Consider the following 24,165-nt stretch of genomic DNA (forward strand, 5'->3'; position numbering starts at 1 on the left):
TTAGGCGACTAATTATTATTGCTTATAATTATTTGTTAAAAAAAATTGTTTTAATGTGTTGATTTTTTTAAATTTTTATTTTTAAACGTACTGTTAGCGTTTTGGCTGACACGTTCAACCGAATTACAAACCTCAAACAGCAGAATACGTGGCCCGGACACAACTACCAACTACTATCCCCGGCGGCAGATGGTGGATACAGTACAAGATTTACTTCACCAATTAGAGCCGCGTCGTTCGGAGCAGTACGTTGGCATTTTCCCTCCCTCAGCACTAAGTCGTCTTCGGTTCTTTTATTTTTCCCTGAGAACGAACCCTCAAAGTACGTACGTACTCGCAAACTACGTACCCACAAAGTAACTACGAGCTGAAAACGTACCCTCAATGTACATAACCTCAAAATACTCTTGAAGTGGGTACTCGCTGAAATCGTACCTCGAAATAGGTTCCACATCAGAGTAGGACCTACTCGCACTGATAGAGTAGTGTTGGAACATACTAGGACGAAGGAGGTGACTGGTGGTGTTATTGGGTTGTGATTTTATCCAAGTCCTAGAAGTCTGACTTATTAGCACACGTATGGGAAGCAATATGCGGTAAGTACTTTTCTCATATTTTTGATGTAATTTGTTTTTCGTATTTTTATTTGACAACAGAGTTTGTGCAGTTTGTAGCACCATGTTTTTCGTGATACTCTACGGAGTTAGTGGAACTATGTTATCTCCATTTTTGATTTCGTTTCTGATCATTTTATCCACATGTAAACATCGGTTGTGTGTTGTATTTTTACAATTAACCGGGAAGGAAGAAAGGAATGGTATTGTATTGCAATTAATTTGTTGAAACTGTTTGTTAGTTTGTACTACACTGTTTATAGGCAGGTAGGTACTTTAAAGATGTTTAAATGTCAGTATGTACTGATCTTTTTGTAGGGAGGTGGGTACTGTGGATATGTTTAAATGTCAGTATGTAATGAACTGTTTATAGGCAGGTAGGTACTGTGGATATGTTTAAATGTCAGTATGTACTGACGTATTTATTGGCATGTACGTACCTACTGTAGAGATTTTTAAATGTTGTTTGATTTACAACAAAAAAAGTAATTCGTTGTTTATTTGAAGTAGGTATCATACAAAAAAAAATGCTAAAGGAAGGTCTTTGACTATCAATATTTGTAATCACTTATGTATACACATTTTGGAAGAGCGGGGCAGCCGAAGGTGTTTAACAAGGAAGTTAAATATTTTTCCAATTTGTTTACATAAAAAATTTATATTTCACGAACGAAGCACGTTTTTAACAGTCTCATAATGCATTGATTCAATATTTGGTGCTACGCTTTGTCCGTTTTGTGTTCTGACTTCAAGAGTCATTAACCTTAGTTATTTAGTTTGAGGAACAGTGCTTATTTTTCATTATAAATTATCACGAAACCTTAAGAATGAAACTGGTTGATAATATTTGAAAATAATAACAATAAAATAAAACGGTACCCAGTAAATTTGTCGATAAAATAGTGTACGTAAAAAAGTGAGCATTTTATTCAAAATATGATGACAATATGTAATTATTTTAGCTTGTTATTATAAATCGCAAATCTATAATGACACGATGTAACTATTTGAGCTTCTTATTATAGATTGTAAACTTGTAATGAGAGAGAATATAACTACATGATCTTGTTATTGTAGGTTGCAAACTTATAAAGAGATATTATGTAACTATATGAGCTTTTTATGATAGGTTGTAAACATATAATGAGACAGAATTTATCTATATGAGCTTGTTATTATAGGTTGTAATCTTAAAGTTGGTCAGAATCTAACTATATGAGCTTGTTATTATATTTTGCAAACTTATAATGTGAGAGAATTGAAAATCTATAATGAAACTATGTAACTATATAAGCTTGTTATGATAAGTTGTTAACTTATAATTTATAATGAGATATAATGTAACTAAATGTATGAGCTTAACATTATAAGTTGTAATCTTATAATGTGACAGAGTGTAACTATTAGAGCTTGTCATTATAGGTTGTAAATTTACCCTTAGTGTCAGTTTAATTTGATATACTTTCAATGTCAGTTTAATTTTAAATTTTCTATAAATTGTTTAGTATTTGTACCTTACAATTTGTACTCTCGGTTTCCTGGAGTGATAATCCTCATTTATTTTGGTATACTTTATAAACTCAACTGCTTTTGGTCTACTTGGTATACTCTACTACTACTAGCTGTAATCAGATTCTAATAAGGAAAACCTTAGACCCGAAAATAATCGTCATTGTTCGAGATTGTGTCATGTTATAGGTTTAAATGGTGATTGTTTTTGTTTGCTATTGGAAATGTTGCTGATTGACAAAAATAAGACCTTGCTAAAACACAGGTACATATAATAGGATTTCTCTTACTCTTTCCCCACTCAAATTACTAGGAAAGTACCTAAGGTCCCAATTATCGGACAAAGTTACAAGTTGAAATTATGACTAATCATGTCCAAATATATACGACATTTTAATAACATGATAAGTATAGTGAGCACGTAAAAACGCACGAGGAATCCTCCATACAGTGCTAATACATATACAACGGCTCATGATGATATTCACGAATGTAAGTATATAAACAAAAGGTATTGTGGAAAATCTCCAAGAAAGGTTTCTCCGACATTATTTTGTAAAACAATACAAATGCGGATAGGAATCATTAAATTAATCCGAGCCTCTTCAGGACCCGAACTGACAAATCCCTTTCTGCAACCCCTCTAATCCGTTTCACGGCGCTCAACCGGGTGGTAATAAGTCTCCACACATTTATTTATTATTATAATACACTTTATAGATCTTATAATATACTTCTTCATATTAATAATATCTTATAATATACTTTATAGATATATCACAAAAATACAAACAGAATAATAAAATTTCAAAACAATTCCTAAATTTAACAATAAAAAGATTATTTCATTAACCAATGAATATTACTTTGGGAGTACCACAAGGGTCTGTCCTCGGACTTATTAGTTTGACAATGTTAATTAATAATGTGTTAAAGGTATTAAAATAATAAAAAATATAATTATTTGCAGACGACGCGTTGATATACATAACAGGAGAAGATTATGAACTCATTATGAATCATTTGAATGAAGACCGAAATCATACATCAATATGGCTGACGTTGGAATGAAACAAATGACAATACTACAAAATAGAGCTATTGGAATTACAGTGAACGAAAATCAACGAAATATTAAAGGAGTTGAATAACTTTAATAATAAAAAAAAATATATAAATAATTTACTTAGGTACTATGTATTTAATTTTAAAAATAAATAATAGCCATACAATTGAATTTCTAAGAAAAAATTAAAACCTGCAACACAAACACACACATGACCCCAAACAAAACTTCCCTTCAAAAATAAAAACTACAATGAAAAGTTCCGATGTACGGAGCAAATAAAATATTTGGCGAATTACCAAAGGACATAAAATTTGAAGAAAATGTAAACTAATTTATGTTTAAATTGTTTAAGAATGTGATTGATTTATACTAAAAAATATTTTTAAAAATAAAATGTTTATAAGGATTGTATTGGGACTGTTTAAAAACCACAAATAAAATAAATCAACAAAATTTTCTTCAACCTGACCATGAACGTTATTAAGAAAACGCCAACATGTACGTTTTATCAATTTTAATAAGTACACAAGTATTTTTTTAGAAATTATATACGTTATATATGATCTTAGTTAAAATATTTTCAACTACGATGAAAACTTTTGTAAAGAATGTGTTCAACAGAATCTGACATGAAAAATCTTCCAACTTCAAGTGAAATATAGCGTTAAAAAATATGAGATTAAAATGAAAAAACTTTTATTTTATAATCTAATGAAACCAAATTAGAGCTATTATTTTGATGTCTAGGAACGAACTTCTCCAATGAGAGTAGCGAGACCCATTCTCCTCTAGTTTTATTGGGAACATTCTCGGAGTAGAATCAAAACTTTACCAAAGAATTTGCAAGTCAATGTAATGGCAGGTCCAATTTTCACTTTTCCATTTTCCAGAGCAGTGGATTGCATGATATTAAGGAATATTTCTCTGATGAGTTTTCAACATACCACTCATTGTTCGGAAATGTGTTAAGTAAAAATTTTATGTAGTTATGAAATATAAATTTTCAATTTACCAAATTCGGAAAGGATAAAGTTGGAGTGATATAAAAAATCCTCATGAATCGATCCCTTATTGCTGGGGATCATGCACTTCAATCTAATTATCATGATGGTCAAGTCGGCTCCTCTACTACTCACGGTTTTGCGATGTTTGACTCAGAGATATCAGCCGCTAGTCACTACAGCGCGTTAGCGACTTTCCTCTGCTTCTCCTGTCTTCCAATTTACCAGTGACCATGAATTTATCCAGGTTGGAATCATAAGTATCTTAAAAAAGACAAAGTTATGGGTGCTGTGGATGACAAGCTCTGTCCATGTGCGCAAGTGCGCCTATCTCTATATGGAATCTTGAGTATTTTGCACCACATTCGTTTTTTTCTATTGGCTCCATGTTTCCACGCCGTAGAGCAATATGGGGAAAATCAGAGCCCGGACGAGTTTCATCTTAGTCGTCTTCGTTATGTCACTCCTATGCATTTTTGCATTGATTGATTACTGATTTCGTTCCCTATTTTAACCGATAGGTGATTTGTTTCATCTTCAAAAGAGGCGATGAGGGTAGTAAAACTAATGCTCATAAGTAATAAGTTGTAATTTATTTTTTGGAATAACTTTATTGAGTAAAACCTCAAATTGTAATATTTAATTTAAAAAAATAATATTAGCGATTTCGAAACGAAAATCTGAAACAGAAAAATCAGAAAAGGATACGGTCACATCTAGGACAGATTTTCGTAAAGAAATCACTAATATTGTTTTCAATAATTAAATAAGTTTTGATTTAAATGTTTCATATGTTTGATAACTATCCCGTCACTTAAGCAGTAGGTATGTTTTACTTAAATAACTACAACCAAAGTATAACCAAATTTTTCAGAACACCCCATCACTCTAAGCAAACATAGTGGTAAAACTGATTATTTTTTTTAATGAAAAAGTAATGTTTATAAGACAAAGTTTTTATGCATAGCACAAAGGATTGTAAATTATTATCAGCAATATTAGTCGCCTGTAATATCAATACAAATTAAAATATACAAAATAATTAAAATATAAAAATACAAAATATCTCTCAAGTAAAAATAAATGTACGTACATTGTCAAATTTGTCATACATTAAGTCAAAATATTTCACCAACAAATGTAGATATATGTCTCGACAGCATCTAGTGGGAAATTCAGCAATAACAAAACCTTTCCTACAAAAATAAAGTTGGTTGTTTACAGGTGAAAAAATATGATAAGCAGTTATTTTTGATTGAAGTACTAGTACATGTTGAATTATTTGGCGGGTTGGAAAAAAGCCGACGTGATCCGTGGTCCAGAGCGTCTGACCGGACATCAGAAGGCGCGGGTTCAATTCCCGTTGGCGGCATTTATTTTTACTCGGAAGATATTTTCAATTTGTTTTGATATTACGGGCGACTAATTATTGCTTATAATTAATAATTTGGTATAAGTGATATTCATTTAAAAAATAAAAACTTGTAGCATCGAGAAGAATCCATTGATTTGCGCCAAAATTTCGCGAAAGGCCCAGACTGAGCGAGTGTCTCGAATTGAGTTGCAATTCACTTCCTACTATTGCCACCGTCCGGACAGTATAAATAAGCCCGACGCAGCGAGTCAGTCAGTCAGTCATCAGTCCGCCGTCATTAAACAAGAATCAACGATTGATAACCCGCGCTCCTCTTACTAGCGCAAAGGACAATTTACCCGGCTTCGCCCGTACAATCATGGACTCCATCGGGACATCATCATAGCGCCTTGGCCCAGATCGCCGTCCCTGGCCAGCGCTACACGGATTACAAGCGCCCTGGTTCCAGCATCTCTGACCAGCGCTTCTTCCACGCCACCATGACCACCACGAGGACACGCAGCATCCTCCCTGGTCTACGCCGCTCCCGCTCAACCGCCTACAAAGTCCGCCGCACCTTCGGCCTTCCTGTCAGCACTGGAGTATTGATTCCCCAGATCGCCAGTGCCTGACAGTCATCGAGTCCGGTCTCAACGCGCCGTTGCCAACTACCGCCTAGACCACATCACCGCAGCAACCGGAGTGTTCAACATTTGTCCTACATCATCTCCTCGTCACGGCAACTGACTCAATAAACACTGTGACCTTCACCACACGCCTTTTATTGCGTGTCTCACCATTGATCCCCAAAAACTTAAAACCATGACAAGCCTTGTATGAAACTATATTGAATGCAATACTGCCTTAATAGTCGAGGCTCTAGACTAGCAATCCTAAATTAGGCGCAGTTAAATTTCACAATTTATTAAAATTAAAACAATATATAGTATACCTGTGGCACGTTCTAGAGTCGAATATACTCTCAGTATCTCCCTGGTGTAAGATCACCATTCAGAATTGAAATGTTACTTGCAATGGCTTTGGCCGTATTTGGTCACCAGATCTGAATAGCCAGGTACTCCCCCATCTTACTTCTTCCCATCTTCTTTCCCTCCCCACTACCTCAAGCCTCACAACATACCACAATTGGGGATGCCATAGTTTCACTGGCTCCAGACGGTTGGGACTTTTGTGTATTATTCATATAAACAAATAGAGGAAGAGCGCCATATAAAAATGTTAAATTAAAAAACAAAAAAATAATACAAGTTTTTGTTCTCAGCCTATCGGTTGCAGCCGCATGGATCGCGTGCATCACCTGGACTTGCATCCCTTTGGCTGTACAGGGAACTACGTATGGACTTAGAAATAACTCCACAGAGGTCCTCTCCAGGCACAAGAGATTTCTGATGTTTCCAGAAGGCGGAATATCCAAGGTATTCATGCATTCACATCAATGGTCTCCAACGGCTCTGTTCCCTAGCCATTATTCTATACGGTCTTCAAGTCTTCTCATCCTTTTCGAATCTTCTTCTATACAGTCATTCATTGAATCCAATCTATAACTTCTACTCTCTTACGGTCTTACTAATACAAAATCACTTCACAAACGTTAAACGGTATTTTTGTTACACTTAATGTTTATTTATTATTATTACTAATAAAAATGTCACGCAACATACTTACAGACTTAACAGACTTACGCGCATGCGCTACTTTTATGAATGCGCGCCATGCACCAGTTTCCCGGCGTATGACTGTGTTGGTTTGTTTGTCATATGTGATTAAAATCATGTTTTATTATTAATTAATTTCTATTCTAATTATATTAGTACAGGGTTTTCCAATAAGAGGTGTTATTTTGATATTCAATCGTAAAAGATCAATGGTTTCGTTGCTTGTGTGGCACGTAGCGCCGTCTTGTTGAAAGTAAACGTTGTCCAAATCAATACTATACAATTTCGACCATAAAAAATTATTAATAATCTCTCGATAGCGATCCATTCACCGTAACTGTTGCTCCAGCTTCATTTTCGAAAAAGTAAGAGCCAATGACTCCGCCGGACCATAACCCGCACCCAACAGTCACACGTTGAGGATAGAGAAGCTTTTCAACAATAACTCATGGGTTTTCCGAGCCCCAGATGCGATAATTTTGCTTGTTGATGAAGCCACCGAGGTGGAAATGGGCCACATCACTCAAGATGATTTGCATTTGATTTACTCAAGTGAATTTTAATAATTTAAATGCGTTGTTGAAGCGTGCATCGTTTCATTTTTATTAATGGCGTAGTTTTTACTTGTCAAATGTTAAAAAATGATAGCTTCAAAAGTAACATCTACCGAAATAGCGGGCTATTAAAAATAACACCTCTTATTGGAAAACCCTGTATAATTCAATATTATTTTTGTTATTTTCGTTGTTTTTAATGAATTAATAATTTCAAATTGTGAATAACATAGTTTCATCGTATCGGAAAAAGCGAGGTTATTTCCTAATTATTAGTTTTCAATTGACTTTTACCGCGTGAATTGAATAAAACTTCCACGAACGTGATGTGTTTTAATAACTTAAAGACATGTAAAGTTAGTAAATATGTGACATATAAATACATAGTAAAATAACCAATTTTTATTTTGACGACTAAATGGATAAAAAATATCTGTTTTTTTTTTCTATGTGAATGAACAAGAAAAAAAATAATAAGTGATCCAGTTATCTCGCAAAATCCTTAAACAAAAGTACATTGTAATTATAATTTTTAATTCTGTGAAATTTTTCGATGTTTCGATTAAAAATGTTTGTTTTTATGAAATTAAAATATTGCAATTTTAAAATATTTAAGTAGATTTCAAATACAAAAATATAAAAGGTAATTTCATCTAGAACATTTAAAATATCTTGGAAAAATTTTTCACATACGTTTTATAGTAATGCCGTTAGAACATTATTTTTTGTGCCGGAACCATTAGTACAAGATACAGGTAAAATAGGGTTTTATTAATGTCGAAATTAGTGCATTCTTGAAACTTTGGTCTATCATTCTTCTTTGCAGTAAGACTGATTATCTGCAAAAAAGTGGTGGATCACCCTTCTAAGGGGAGAAAGAAAAATGAGACAACTTCCAACTAAATAGAGTCAATATTTGGCGAGATAACACTATTCAATTTCGGAATTTCAAAGCAAAAAAAAAACACTTTTTGTCGGACGGAATCAGCAGATCTTTAGTATCAAGAAGAATGCATGACGTAGGAGCTATGTTGAAGTGATTACTCCCATCATTGACTACAAAGGATTATAAATAAACTTTATCAACATGAGGCAGTTGAAATTATTTTTAACAATTTGGGAGTCGGATTTGGGTACCGCTGCCCGAGGAACCGTTTATTGGATAACCAACACCTCTGCCATAGGTCACGCCAAGTGGGTCGCTACGTTTGGTGATTTAGTAAGGGTGCCCGGGTTCAATGGGTGAGGTGTGTTTAGAGGATGGGCCTGCCCATCAGCTGCCTGGCGTGCCAGATTGGGAGAGGCTGGTTAAGGGAGACGCTTTGATCTTTTCGACTGGTCTCTCGACTAACCACCTTGCGCGGCAGTGAGAGTGATATATTCATATGTCCGTCACTCTTGGACACACGATCCCTAAATTTCTACCCAACCTTCATATCGTTTACCTTCCTAGAACGTCTTCTCTTTCCTTTCCTTAAAAAAGACATTCCACACAGCATCCCAAAAGTTGACATAGGCCATGAGAGATATTATTTTCCTCAGGGCCTTCTGTTTGGGGTTAATGTTAAAAAATAAGTTAATTGTAAAGTGTAGGTTATACGATTCGATTATATGTTATTAAATTCAAACCTGTTTCGTAATTTAATGAAGTTATGTAAATTTGCAAAATATAAACGAATTTGTGACAATTGATGCGTATTATGGAAAATGTGGACGAAATTATTTTGTTTATGTGTATTTCTGTTATTTAACTAAAAATATTTGTTATAAGCTATACCAAGTTCTTTTCAGGATGTTTCGCCAAATGAAATAATCTGCCCAACTTTCTTGTATTATGCCCAAATATATTCTGAACTCATTTCCAAAGTTGATGGATTTGGATGGAAAAGTTTCAAGAATTTATGTAAAATTTTTCGCAAGAAGAAATAAGTATTAACGAATAAAATGGTTCGAGTTTTATTTTCATTCAGTATTGATGTGAAAGTTTTATGATATTTTGATTAATTTCAATAAGTAGATCTCTAAGGAAAGGAACAAGGTGCTTGAATCCTCATACAAGCATTTGTATATTGTCTTTTTAGCATTCGCTGTTCGTGACTTTTGGGTGTACTAGAGTTCTTATATTACAAAAGATGGCATTATTGATGTTGTTGTCTCTGAAAACGATTATTTTTTTTTTTTTTCGAAAATTTGATTTTTTGTTGGAAGTTTTCAGGAAATTTCAGTTTGGCCGCACGGACTTCCTGAAATTCTTCATACAAAAATATAAATTTTATAAATGAATGAAAAATCGTATTCGGCTACAACAACATCAAAAATGTCATTTTTTGTAATATTACCACTTTAGTACACCCAAAAGTCACGAGCCGCCACTTCTCTTCTGTGAAGCGTTTCATCTGAGCAGAAACCAAAAGAAAAAATAATAAATAAATATATTTACGAAAAGTATATTTAGTACTATTTACACAAGTAACAATAATTAAAAAAAATAATCCTCTTCTAGTACGTGAATCGTCCTTCCACCATAACATAATATAAAGGCAACACAAAACTCTAATAGAGGGGTTCGCTCGAAGTTCACATTCCAACGAATTCATAACTATAATATATATTTTTTGCATGATATGATACGCACGGATGTAAGCTATTTAAATTAAAGATTAATAAAAACAGTACCTAACAATTCAAATATTTTCCGTAAAATGGTTTGAAAAATACAAACACCAGATTTTATTTTTCTTGAAGATGAATTGGTAACTTCGGGGGATTAAAATAGAATTATCTGAGATTTCAGAAATATCATTTATCAGTATTAGTTAAAATAAGCCCCCCCCGGAAAGATCAATTTGTAGTTCCTTTCAATACACCAAGGCTGTACGTCGCATATTTTTGTACACGTTTTCGTTAAGATTCCAGCTTAGGGTGTTGATAACTTGTGAAACAGCTGAGTTGTGGGTTTAATCCCTCTGCAAGTTAAATCCTCAATCAATGCAAAATCAAGATTTTCTGTTTATAGTGTGATGGCAAAAGGAGTTTTTCTATTTTTTCAAGGTTATTTATAACTCCTGGGGTAAAAATAATTTACCTCCTGGGGTAAAAATAATCTCGTCGAATTTAATGTTTCAAAGACCCCAATCCTGTCTGATTACGTCTAAAAGCGATCCAAATGATAATCTAATCTCCTTCAACGGAAGCAATCTTCCGAACAGGCCTTCCATTGATATGCTTGGTGTAACTATAAGTGACCAGCTCAGATACGGGGGCTCCATCGAAGCCAGAGTAAAGTTGGCCTCTCAGAAGCTGGGCGTACTGTACAGGGCCCGCAGATACTTTAATAGTACACAACTGCTGACCCTGTAAAAATTGCAAGTGCGCCCTACTGTCGAATTCGGCAGCCATCTCTGGTCCGGAGCCCCTAAATACCTGAAAAAAACCCTTGACTCTGTGCAAAAACGGGCGGTCCGTTTGGTAGATTCCCCAATCTTAACAAACGGACTGCAATCTTTAGAGCACATGCGTCAGGTAGGTATGCTGTCCTTGTTCTATCGGTATTACAATGGAAGATGCTCTGAGGAACTAGCGTCATTAATCCCTTCGGCACCGGTGCGTAGTCAAGATACACGCCAAACGCGCGCCCAACATTTGCACACGGTTGACATTAGTCACATGAGAACGGGTCGCTTCTACGATTCGTTTGTGGAACGAACTGCCGGCCTCTGTGTTTCCTCCCTCCTACAACGTGGGACTCTTCAAGACCCATGTTCACTCCTTCCTCTCCACAAAAAGACCCTCCATACAGCATCCCCAAAGATGATATGGGCCCTGAGGGAAATTATTTTATTCAGGGCCTCCTGTAATATAAAAAAAAAACTCAAGAATGTTTGTATATCGTTAGGAAAATAAAACAAAAACTTGGTCTGATGAAGAAAACATATATGTTTTTAAAATGAAGATGGCTTAGAATGTTTTATTTCAGGGTTTTATTAAGAAAATATTACGTAGAGTTGTTAATGTTTAAATGCAATTAATTGTAAATTTATTTACAGATACTACTCGGTTTCGCTACCCCCATAAAGAACCCCGCCAACATAAACTTGGTGTATGCCGCTAACTTTCAATATCAGTACAACGTCCCTGCGGATATAAAATTCTTCACTAAATACTACTCATTCGCGGAGGCCGGAAGAAAGAAGAGGAACCTGGAAGACGATGGCAGAAATATGTTCTATGCCTCTGTGGAGGCAGCTATGGCCAGGTAAAGAATGATAAAAAAATTATTTTTAATATTTTAAAATGGAATAACTAATTAAGTAAAACCTCAAATCGTAAGATTTAATCAAATATCACAATATAACCATTCCCAAACGAAAGATGTGAAATAGACAGAAAAGGATTTGGGAGATCTGGAAAAAATGAGAAACAGAAAAGACAGAAAAGGATTTGGAACATCTAGGAAAAATGTGAAACAGAAAAAACAGACAAGGATTTGCGACAACAGCACAGAATCACTATATATATAGAGGAATAAAATTATTTAACCAATTACCCGCTCATATGCGAACAGAAAAAAAAAAAAAATTAATCAGATTTTTGTAGTACCACCATATAAGTTTAACTTCCTCTTATATACATTCTTGACTGTTTTGTTTTTCCTAATGTTTTATGTATATCCCATATACATTTCTTGTTTTAATTACAAGTACCTTTATAATCTTAAAAATATTATGTCTAAATCTCTAAAATGTTAAATTCTTAAGTATTTTAAGTAAATAATAAGTTGTCCCATCCTAACCACAAGCGTCAGATTTTGTAGGAGAGTGTATAAAATATGCTTTTTAGTAAAATAGTAATAATTGCATCTAATAAAAAAAAAATAAACCAAGGAAAATTTGAAACAGAAAAGGCAGAAAAAGATTTGGGATATCTGGGAAAAATGTCAAAGAGAAATTACAGAAAAAGATTTGGGACTTCTGGGAAAATGCGTTTACTTAATTTTGTTGGTTTGCTCAATTTTTTTAGTGTATTCATTACAATGACAGATGTCGTAGGTTCGATATTTTAGCATATAAAATAATCAATTCCAGTATGTTTGCACCACGTTCCAAAATAATCCAAGATATTTATTGCTCCTTGGTAAAATTCACTATTAAGAATCTGGCTGAAGAAATGGCTTCAGTTCTATTCAGTGACCGCAAATGAGTAGCAAGGTACTAACCAACCTTCCCTTCAACATATCCACATTTTTCAACTACACATCATAATATGCAAGGCCTAGTAAAACTCTCAAGGGAACTGTGTTAGGTATTATGTGTTATCAGCGCCTTGGCCCCTTAGCATAGGATTGGCCCTGATAATATGATCCTGATGGCATAATATATATTATAGACAGCCCTGATTTATTAAGTCTAATTACCTTCTACCTATAAGAACTAGTCGATCCAAAACTCTTTTTGATTGCAATAAAAATATCAGGACTGAGTCATTGAGATACTCGCTTGTACCTAGATTGCATGCAGTTGGCAATGTTTTCTCAGAAATTGTAGATGTGTTCAACTGCACGGAATATAGTTACAAGAAGGCTATAATAACATACCTCAGTAATAATAAAAATTAAGTTTAGCATAATACCATTGTTCTAAATGGATTCTGTATAATTTTAAATGCAAATTTTAATAATGATTGTTGACTGTTTCACTGAATTGTTATGTTCATATTATCAAATGTATGTAAAAGCTCTTATGGGCGTATAGTTAATAAATAAATAAATAATTCTACCGGTTTCCAACAGATGGGACTTTAGTACGATAGTCAAAAATATAGTAATTGTTATACTGCGAAACGGGTTTATAGTAAATTTAGGAGAGTTTTAATATTCTCCTAACGAAGGAAGGGTGCTTCCGAAACCGGTAGTGCACAATTAAAATAAGTGGTCTAAAACAAATTTATATCTTTTATTGTAATTTATTTGTTTTTACCAGTTCAATGATTTCATGACTATCCGTCTGAACTAATTGACTGGAACATTCAACAAATAAATAAGCTGCCACGTGGTATTTAATCAAAAAGGGTTACATACATTTTTACACGGCCTTGTTTCTGATTTTCCAAACTCTCAACGTTGTTTGTTTGAAATTAAAGAGTTCCGCTTCCGTTAAGGTTGTGTTTGCCAAGCCAGCCTATTCGGAAAATTGCCGGGAATGTAAATTTTGAGAATTTTCCCTGTTGACACAACCCGGGCAGTGAATTTTTCCCGGGAAATTTTCCAAACAGTTTTCACGGCTGCACACCACCGGCCACGGCAAATGAACCGGAATTCATTTGCAAAGCTCAGCAGGAATTGATACAAAAACTGGCGCAAATGGGTTTATTGATTCGTGACAGATTTTTATTTAAATGGCTGAACGGTTTGTGTAAAAATAATTGTGGGTTGCGGAAATACCCTTGTTTTAAATAAATTTTTATATGAATTTTGAGCAAAAGCCCGTCCATTATATCACCCAATTATTTTGTGATTTTTGTGCAGCAAAGTACTCGTATAATAGCTTTAGAGAAAGGTTTTTAAAGCTCAATTTGGATTCTTTAAGGTGGTTTACGTTGAACTTTTTCAAATTTTCCCAAGAATCTTTCTAATATTTTTTTTCGTGTATCTTTCTGTAGATACATACGCAATTTCCTCCAGAGTTTTAATTAGTAATTTTCAGAATAATAATTATGATATTTAGATGATTTGTATAGCGCCGTTTATGTGAAAAATAACCTCAAAAGCGCTGTGCAAAAACATAATATATTTCAAAAATGATCTATCTTATTACTAAATATAGACTAGGTAATCTCGACAGACTTATGGCTAACAAATCCACCGGTTTGTTAATTGATGGTGCATTAGAATGTCATATTTTATTATTTTTTAATATTCTGTATAGGATAATAAACATGACCATAGTTACATGGGAGGTAACTTGAGATTATCACTGAAAAACTTTATTTTTGATTTTCTCTCATTGGAAAATCTAACATCAGTCTTTAATCTTTAAGGTAATAATACTATCATATAAGTAAGAATACGTGGAAAATTGCAATAGAAATACATCTGAAAATCATCGGCAATACAATCAGTCAGTCTGTTGGTATTGAAAGAAAATATAGGTTTAGTTTTTTTTTTAAATTTTGAATATATACATAGTTAAGATTTTAAAATACTTGAGATAGGATATTTATATATATTTTTTTAAGATTAAACATTTACTCTGTTATATGTAAGAATTTTATGTTTTAAATTTGTGAATCAATATTTTTTGCATGCTTTAGTTATGGAGTTAACGGCCGAGAATGCCTATTGAGGACTATATGTGAAGCTGCTGAAGCCCCGGTGGATCACAATGGACTCATTGGAGAGCTGTTTCACCTGCTCCTCACGTAAATATATCCCTATAATTATAATCAAATTAGAAAACTAAGAAGAACTTCCTCAGGAAGAAAGACTTAATCAAGATCTACATGGCTCTTTGCCAATCACTGTTAGAATACGGTATTATCGGATGGAGCAGTGTAGATAAAAATATCCTAAAATCACTAAATAAAACCCAAAAAGGTACAATGAAAGTTATTCTGAAAGTCCCCGAAGAACTAGCATTAATGAAATCTTCAACATTGTGTCAATAAAACAATTCTATTCTAAAACATGGTATTCTTAAATACAAAACGCAAGAAATAACAACCAACACATATATTAAAAATACTAGATCTCAGAAAAAATGTACTGAACTCTACAACAAAATCCCACTCTCATTCAAAGCTCACAACAATATAATAACATTTAAATCTAAAATAAATTGAATCCTATTAACTCTTCAGGCCTCTGGCATATTGACCGTTACATTTATTAAAGATGCTGTCAGAAACTAATAACTGTTTTTGAAATGTAATAAAATATGCATTTTAATTTTATTATTAGAACTTAACAGAAAATTGTTTAAATATACAAATTTTGAAGTCGAATATAAAAAGTTTTTAAACTGGCTCTCCTTGCGTTTTTTTGTATAAATATATTTTTTGAACTAAAATTACTGATAACAATATAAAATACATATTTTATTGAAAAAATGCTTAGTAAACATTTCAACTATCTCTTTTTATCGTTTCATATAAAATAATTAATGAAATTCACAAAGTTTAATAAATTTTAGTTTCATAGAGATGTTCATTTCAATTTTTCTGTGGTTAACTTTTATATTTGAATGTAAACCTTGGTCTTTTCTCTTTCTAACACCGTATAGTTCATAAATCTAACCATGGTAGTAAGGGAGACAACGATTTCTTTGATACCATATGAGCTGTTTGGAAAAGCGAACAAATTGAATCTACGGATAATAGCTGTTAGTTCAAAAAAACGAACATAATAGCCTGAGGAGTTAAATTAAATAGCCAATCGTTATTATTTATTACCCGGTTACGAAAATGGTATATTTAATTTTAATAGCCAATCGTTATCATTTATTAACCGGTTATGAAAATTATTAATAACTAAAAACTATTGATAACTAAAAATGATTGGCTATTTAATTTAATTAAAAATAGCCAATCGTTATTAGTTATTAACTGGTTATGAAAATGATTTAAAATGTTAAGGTTTCTTGAAAATATAAAAGATGTGAGAAAATAACATTTTTCTTTGATTTTTCATTGGTTATATTTGGAGCAATCGTTATTTTTTTATCTCTAATGAATACAGTAAAGTTTATCTAAAACTCGTTCTTTCTTATAAGTGTAAAAGTTAAGGCTCATTGTTAGAGAATATGATCTTGGGGAGCGTGATTTTTTTCATTCATCATAATAATAAAGGTGGTTCATCGGATATGTCGGATTTAATTTTGAATAGCAATAACCTAAATTATTATTTAATTGTTTTTATTGATTTATAAAGTAGATATGTTGACATTATTTATGGAATCGGATGTCGGCCAAATGGCCGCCATGGCTCTGCTGGCATATTTTGTCATTTGGCTCAGTTAGAGAAATAACGCTTAGGATCTATGTTTTGAATTCAGGAATTGTTTGTGGTTTGTTAGCATAGGTCTTTAAAAAATCCTAGAGGTAAAATTCGCATAAAGTCAAGTCAATGGAGCGAAATTTAAATCCAGCGTACCCGATTAACTACCTTTTTTTATTCAGAAACTTTTATCATCTAAAAAAAAACTACTTATTATTAACCAAGTTTTATAAGCAACCGAGAAAGTACCCTAGGCACCATGCGACAGTTAATATCTCTATTAGACGTAATGTGATGTAGTCTGTTTCTGTTGGCACGTAAAAGGGAATATAGTGAATAAAAGTAGGGAAATTATTCCTCGTCATTCAGGCGTAAGTGATCATCGTTTAAATAATGTAAAAGCTCGACGGAACGTCGCGGTGTCCCCGGGAAGCTTAATTTCAGATGCGTCGTCTCTGCTTTATGGCGATTTACTTTAAATCATTTGCTAGTCCACCGTGGACTAAATTAAGGACGTGGTTCTGAAATAATATAATTTTTTTATAACTTTTAAAAATTATTTTTTTTTATTTTTATTTTCTTTTCCGATTTTATGTCCAGGTTAAATCTTCCCCATAGGAAAAACTAAACCCTTCCACACACTTTTCCACAAATCAATAACATTATGCAAGTAAATTATATAAGAAAAATAAATACAAAACAATACAAGAACAACACGTCAACTCACCAGAGATCAAATGGGAAAATAATTCACCGACTCCAGATATTTTCATATCAGAAGGTTCGGCTCGGTAGAACTCCTAACATGGCTTATAAATCCTACTGATCCCTCAACATAAATATTTAAAAAATCTTTCGTTATCTTATATCTATTTAAAATGACTGATTTTTGCATTTTTATATATAAATTTTTTGATAGATCTAATACGCCTAAATTTTTAATGAGAGACAATGAGGTATAATGCCAGTAGCCAAAATAACAAATGGTAATAATTTTATAGTCTGAGAATGCCAATTTTTTTTTATCTCATTTCCTAAATCTGTGTATTTTCTTATTTTTTCATTAACAGATTTTTGAATATTACAGGAAATTGGAATAGCGACATCAATGATATAAGTTATTTTTTTAATTTTGTCATGTAAAACTATATCGGGTCTATTATGACTAATCGTTCGGTCTGTAAGTATAGTTTTATCATAATATATTTATAATATTTTAATAGCTAAATTTTGATGATGGCAATTAAACTTTCTTAGCGTAGTTCTAATTAATTGTTCTATGTTATCTAAATCTATATTGGACCATTTAATTATGCCAAATAGCCCGAGTATTTATTGCTTTTACAAAATTTATTAAAACTTTTATTATTTATAATTGTTGATATTTAAATTTTTTATTATTTATAATTCTATTAAAGTTTATATTACTTTTTCTATTTATAAATATATGATACTTAACGTAGAAATTTAATACATGTGCCATGCCAAATAACTTCATTCAAAATAACCATGAAAACCATGTTTAGTGTAAACATATGAATTAAATATATACGTGCTGAAAATTGGAAGACTTAAATAGAAAATAGAAAAAACGTGCATAAGGATATGATAGATTGCATACATTAACATACACATACATGTTTATTTTCACACACATACATTATATATATGTATTTATATTATATATGTAAATGTATGTAATATTATATATGTAATGTTACATAAATAATATGTGTGTGTGTATATATATATATGTACATAGATATGCACATAAAAAAATATATTAATAAATCCACACATATTCACATATAGATTACCTGCATGTGTGTTTCGAATCTAATACTACGGACTTGAAAAAAACACTTGAAAACCCCTCAATAAATGAATCACAACAATGTCGACAATCCTCCCACCCAAAATGCCCATATGCATACGCATATACATACACATATATATTTACATATAAATACATACAAACAAACGCAAATACATACACACGCACATTCGCACGTACACACACATACACACACCCACATTCATAGACACACACATACATATATAAATACCTACAAACACACACAATAACTCTCTCTCACACACACACACACACACACACATATATGTGTGTATATGTGTGTACGTGCACGCGTGCATGCATGCAAACACGCATACACAAACATACATCTACACAAGTTTGTGTGAATTAAAGTATGTCTTTCAATTGCAAATTTCTCTGCAAATCTTTAGAGCTCAGGTGTCAGGGAGAGAACGCTGTCCTTGTTCAACCGGTATTTCGATGGAAGATGCTCCGAGGAACTAACGTCTTTGATCCCTTCAGCACCGGTGCACAGTCGGGAAACACGTTAAATGTGCGCCCATCGTTTGTACACAGTCACAAACGCGTCATTTCTAAGTCTCGATCGTGAGTTAAATAGCTCGGTTGTGTTTCCTCTCTCCTGAAATATGCATCTCATCACGTCCCAGGTTCTCTTAAATACCCATGGTTTCTTTCTTTATTTTTTTTTAAAGAAAGACAAACATTCCCAGGTTACAAATAACCAGACAATATTTGAAAATCTCCTACTACCACTACAGTAAGCGGAAAATGTTGCTTGTGTTGTGTTGCAGGACTTAGCTAGCCGAGGAATTAAACACGCCACACCTGGGTGGGACCCAAACACGATGTCAACTCAGCCACCAACCGGTCTCACTCTCTCCTTTACTTAAAATTACCCTCACACAGCATCCCCGAAAGTGCAATAGGCCTTGAAAGAAATTATTTTTATTGGGGTCTTCTGTGTAGAGTTAATGTAAAAACGTGAGAATAGAACGATAAACTACAAACATCTGTCCTAAATTACTTTCTTTGCTTCATTCATATTATCTCCTCATTGGAACTGTTACATATCCCCTACTTTTAATACAAATGCCCAATCTTCTTGTAATCATAAAACGCTTTGAAATTTTATCAAAGGCACCAATTTGTTAAATTTGATTCGACAGAATAATGTTAGGTACCTACACTACCTGAAGAGAGGAGGGGAGGAAAAATTTCTTCCGTTCCGTTAGTCAAGCGGGAACATTTCTACCCTTAAAGGTTCTGACAATGAGTTTATTCTTATGAAAATCAAATAAAAGATTTATTCGTAGAATAAAAAAGAGGGGTTCTTAAAGAGAAAGAATTTATATTTTTTTTGATTTTTGTATTATATTCACGTAGAACTATGGACAAATAAAAATGAGAGCACAATTTTTTCTATTGTAATTTTTTAAACATTTTCCCGGCCAGTGGGTGAGTTGGCAGCGGTACTGGGTCCCACCCAGGCGTAGTGAATTCCTTCACCACGATACAAACATTATTTTTCGCTTACTGTGATGGCAGTAAGAGATTTAAAAATATTGTCAGATAATTTTGTAAATTTTGGCGTCCTTTTAAATTAAACACCGTTATTTTTTAGAACAATCTGAATGACTTTATTGACATTCACCATGAATAGACACTTTTTACAGGTAAAATACAGTAGATTCAGGCCGGTTCCAGTGGTTCTTTAGGAAAGGTGAAACTTTTGGTTGTTTTGGGGCAAGAGAGGGTTTTTAATGGGTTTCTTTAAATGTATATGAAAAAACTGTTGACAAATACATTGACACTTCAAATTCAACAGGCGGCAATACAGGAATTGTTCTTTCCGACGCGTCTTAACTAGCAGAGGCAAGAACCTTTCATAATTAATAAAACCTAAACTTCACAGGTGGCACTAATGGTATATAATTAATCCAATATACTGCGATCAAATTAATACGGATATTCGGAACCTGAATATCTGTATCTAGCATTATTCTATTAAAATAGTGTTGGTAAAAATGAATACCCTATGATATTAATAATCCAACTTCTGACGTTTCCCATATATTTTAATGGCAGCATGCTACAATAGCGCCTCCTGAGTTGTGCGCCTTGGTTTTCTTTAATATATTTTAATGGATTTTATATGAAATAAATATTTATTTTAACAAATTTTAGAAATCGACAAAAAGGTATTATATAAATGACATTACTGCTGTTTTAGCTCATACATTGAAAATATTAACTCTGTCTTTGGCGATTTAGAAAGGTAATAAAATAATGTATACTATATAGCTTTAGCGAGGACTATTTAGGAATATTTAAGGGTAATTATTATGTACTGTAAATAATTTATAATTTTTAAATCAATTCAATTCCCACGACTAACCTGTCACCCTGAAAAACGATTAGAATTGTTTTGTTGTTTATAATTATAACATCATGTACTACTCACACAAAAAACAAGGAATGTGTAGCAATACACTACACTACCGCCTCTAGCGACCTGAGTTGTTGATATTGCCAATATTTCACTGAAATTGGACGTATTACTGATATTACAGGGTTTTCCAATAAGAGGTGTTATTTTGAATAGCCCGCTATTTCGGTAGGTGTAACTTTTGAAGCTGTCGTTTTTTGACATTTGGAAATTAAAAACTACGTCATTAATAAAAATGAAACGATACACGCTTTAAAAACGCATTGAAATTATTAAAATTCACTTGAGTGAATCAAATGCAAATCATCTTGAGTGATGAGGCCCATTTCCACCTCGGTGGCTTCGTCAACAAGCGAAATTGTCGAATCTGGGGCTCGGAAAACCCAAGAATTATTGTTGAAAAGCCTTTCTATCCTCAACGTTTGACTGTATGGTGCGGTTTATGGTCCAGCAGAGTCATTGGATCTTACTTTTTTGAGAATGAGGCTAGAGCAACAGTTACGGTGAATGAATTGTGCTATCGAGAGATGATTAATGATTTTTTATGGCCGGAATTGGATGGTATTGATCTGGACAACGTTTAATTTCAACGAAACGGCGCTACGTGCCACACAAGCAACGAAACCATTGATCTTTTACGATTGAATATCAAAATAATACGACTGGAGGCCTACAACGAACGATTTAACAAATTTCATAAAAAACTATCAGTAAAGCACGAGTATTTTATACGGAAGTCGGAATACGTGTTCTTAAAAATAATAATATTTCTCGTGCATTATATTTATTAAGACGATGACACCTGCCTGAAAACATGTTTAATAAATTCTGAATGACTAATATTTTACTAGGAAATGGCCATGCAGTTACATTTTTAACAGCATCTTGATAAAAAAGCCGTACTCAATTTTCTCCGTGTACACTCCCCTTCCTTCATAACAAATTAAAGTTTTAATTTTTACATATTTCAGACCGCCCAAGATAGAAGACACCGATTTGAAAGATGACTGTTATGGAACCGGGGTAGAAAGTGACTACAGTGCAGCCAGGACAGCTGGAGAGCAGCTATACGATTGCAAAAAGCTTTATCCAAAGTGCCCCCTAGGACATGGGCTATTTGATATCATATCTATTCTCACCACTTCTTAATAAAAGCATTTGTTTTTTGAGAATATTTTAAATAAATTAATATTTTAATATAAGTATGTCATCCATCTTTGTTAAAAGGGGAAAATTTCATGTAGGTATACTCTTGGGAGATCTCATGAGCTTTATTATGCTCTGAAAGCGAGAATTTCTGCCTAATTAAAAAGTTCTTAGGAATTGATTTATAACCTAGATAATCATACTTTGTAATCATTCAAAAAGATAGCTGCTAACAATACGGGGAAGATTAGTTGCAAGATAATATTGTTGATTCTAAATTTTAAATATGAGATCGACAAAAATGAGTTATAATAATTTGGTCCCGATGACTGAATGATTAGAGGCGTTGTCCCGGTAATAGAAATATCCTGGGTTCGATTCCCATTCGTTATCTTTGTATTTTTCTGTGTCTTGTTCCGTTTCGTGTTTCGTTTCTTATCTTATTATCTTATTTTCACTGATATATTACACTGATGTAATAACCTAAACAACTTAGTAAATAAAAAAACAGTTCTTCCAATAAAAATAATATATTATTTGAATCATTTGTGTTATTTCACAATTTATTTATTTAAAATAACATATAGTATATTTGCGGCACATTGAGTGGAAAATACTCTGAGCATCGCCCTGGTGTAAGATTACCATTGAGAATTTAAATGTTGATTGAAATGTCTATAACCTAGTTTGGTGACCAGATCTGAACAGCCAGGTACTTCAGCCTCACAACATACAAAATTGGAGATGCCATACTGGTTCCAGATGGTTGGGAGCAGTTGAGACTCTTGTGCGATACTCACATAAAAAATGTAACATGGCAGCGAAGATATTTTCGAAAGTTTTAAATAAAGTTTCAGTATGCTTTTCACACAAAATTTAAAACATTACAGCTAAAAACATTTCTTTACTAGTAACCTAACACATTTTTGTAACCACTAACCATATGCCGTCTAATTCTAAATAGATAATACGGAGGGATAAGAACAGGTTAGTATAAAACTTCACTCATTATCACGCGCATGCCGTATACCGGCCGTAATCCAATTGTTCCACCTACTACTATGACATCCTTTGCCCAAAGACAATTCTATTACCTTGGTCCAAAATTATTCAATCTCTTACCCGATTTATGGAAATCGAAAAGCATATGCATTCTGCGTAAATTAGTTAATTATTTTCTTCTAGACTTAGGAAGAGTTGAAAGCGAACTTATGATGACCAACAGATAAACAAAAATGTTCTGTACTCACATTTATTCATTGTTATTGGCAGTTAAATAAAAAATTCCTACCATGCATCTGATTGATACAATGTGATTGATAATTTTTGTGATTGATAATGTTTATACAATATGCTTTCATGTACCTTGTTTATATTTTTCTTGATTATGTATATTATATTATATGTACCTTGATTATGTAAATTAATACACAGCACAGTAACAGCGATCAAATTAAGAAACCCACCTAATATTTTTCTTATATTGTAACTATAAATTGAATTAATCCAATATGTTATCATGTACCCTGATACAGTGTTCCTTAATTATGCATATTATTACATGTACCTTGATAAAATTTATCAGGTGTTTTCATAAAAAAAAACTAATATTCGGGTGTACAAATATGTCTGAAAAAGTTTTAATTTTGATTACTTTGATAAATATATATGTATATAGACTATATATTACTAGCTTAACTATTAATGTAAAGTATGGAAATATAATTCATAACAGCAGCGTGTACAAATGTTAACTAAACCAGGCAATTTGGCTGTCTTAAAACGGGAAAATTTCCTAGTTGGACAGCCAAAGCTTCCTTAATATGTATGTAATTATTTATATCTAATAAATAAATAAATAAATAAAATAAACTTACAGATAGTTTAGCGACTATCTTTTGACGCATGTCACAAAGCGGTAATTCTTCTCCCACGACCTTTTTGGACTTTTACTTTGCTGTTTTTTCTTT

The 24,165-nt window shown here is 32.9% G+C and overlaps 1 protein-coding gene across 1 annotated transcript; it reads left to right on the forward strand.

Moving 5' to 3' along the window:
• Positions 1-591: 591 nt before the first annotated feature.
• On the forward strand, positions 592-22,198 carry LOC149425963 (uncharacterized). The gene is made up of 5 exons (XM_089643948.1): positions 592-596; positions 6,830-6,983; positions 11,824-12,032; positions 15,086-15,193; positions 22,021-22,198. The coding sequence occupies exons 1-5, from the start codon at positions 592-594 to the stop codon at positions 22,196-22,198; spliced, it is 654 nt and encodes a 217-aa protein (XP_089500074.1).
• Positions 22,199-24,165: the final 1,967 nt, after the last annotated feature.

Source organism: Hesperophylax consimilis, chromosome 2 (assembly GCF_061612785.1).
Source record: "Hesperophylax consimilis isolate HC1 chromosome 2, BYU_Hcon_1.0, whole genome shotgun sequence".
In the NCBI taxonomy this organism is placed as follows: Eukaryota; Metazoa; Arthropoda; class Insecta; order Trichoptera; family Limnephilidae; genus Hesperophylax; species Hesperophylax consimilis.

Coding starts and splice junctions, on each gene's coding strand:
- LOC149425963 (XM_089643948.1), top strand. Junction 12,033..15,085: donor GTGGAGGCAGCTATGGCCAG/GTAAAGAATGAT, acceptor TGCATGCTTTAG/TTATGGAGTTAACGGCCGAG. Junction 15,194..22,020: donor CTGTTTCACCTGCTCCTCAC/GTAAATATATCC, acceptor TACATATTTCAG/ACCGCCCAAGATAGAAGACA.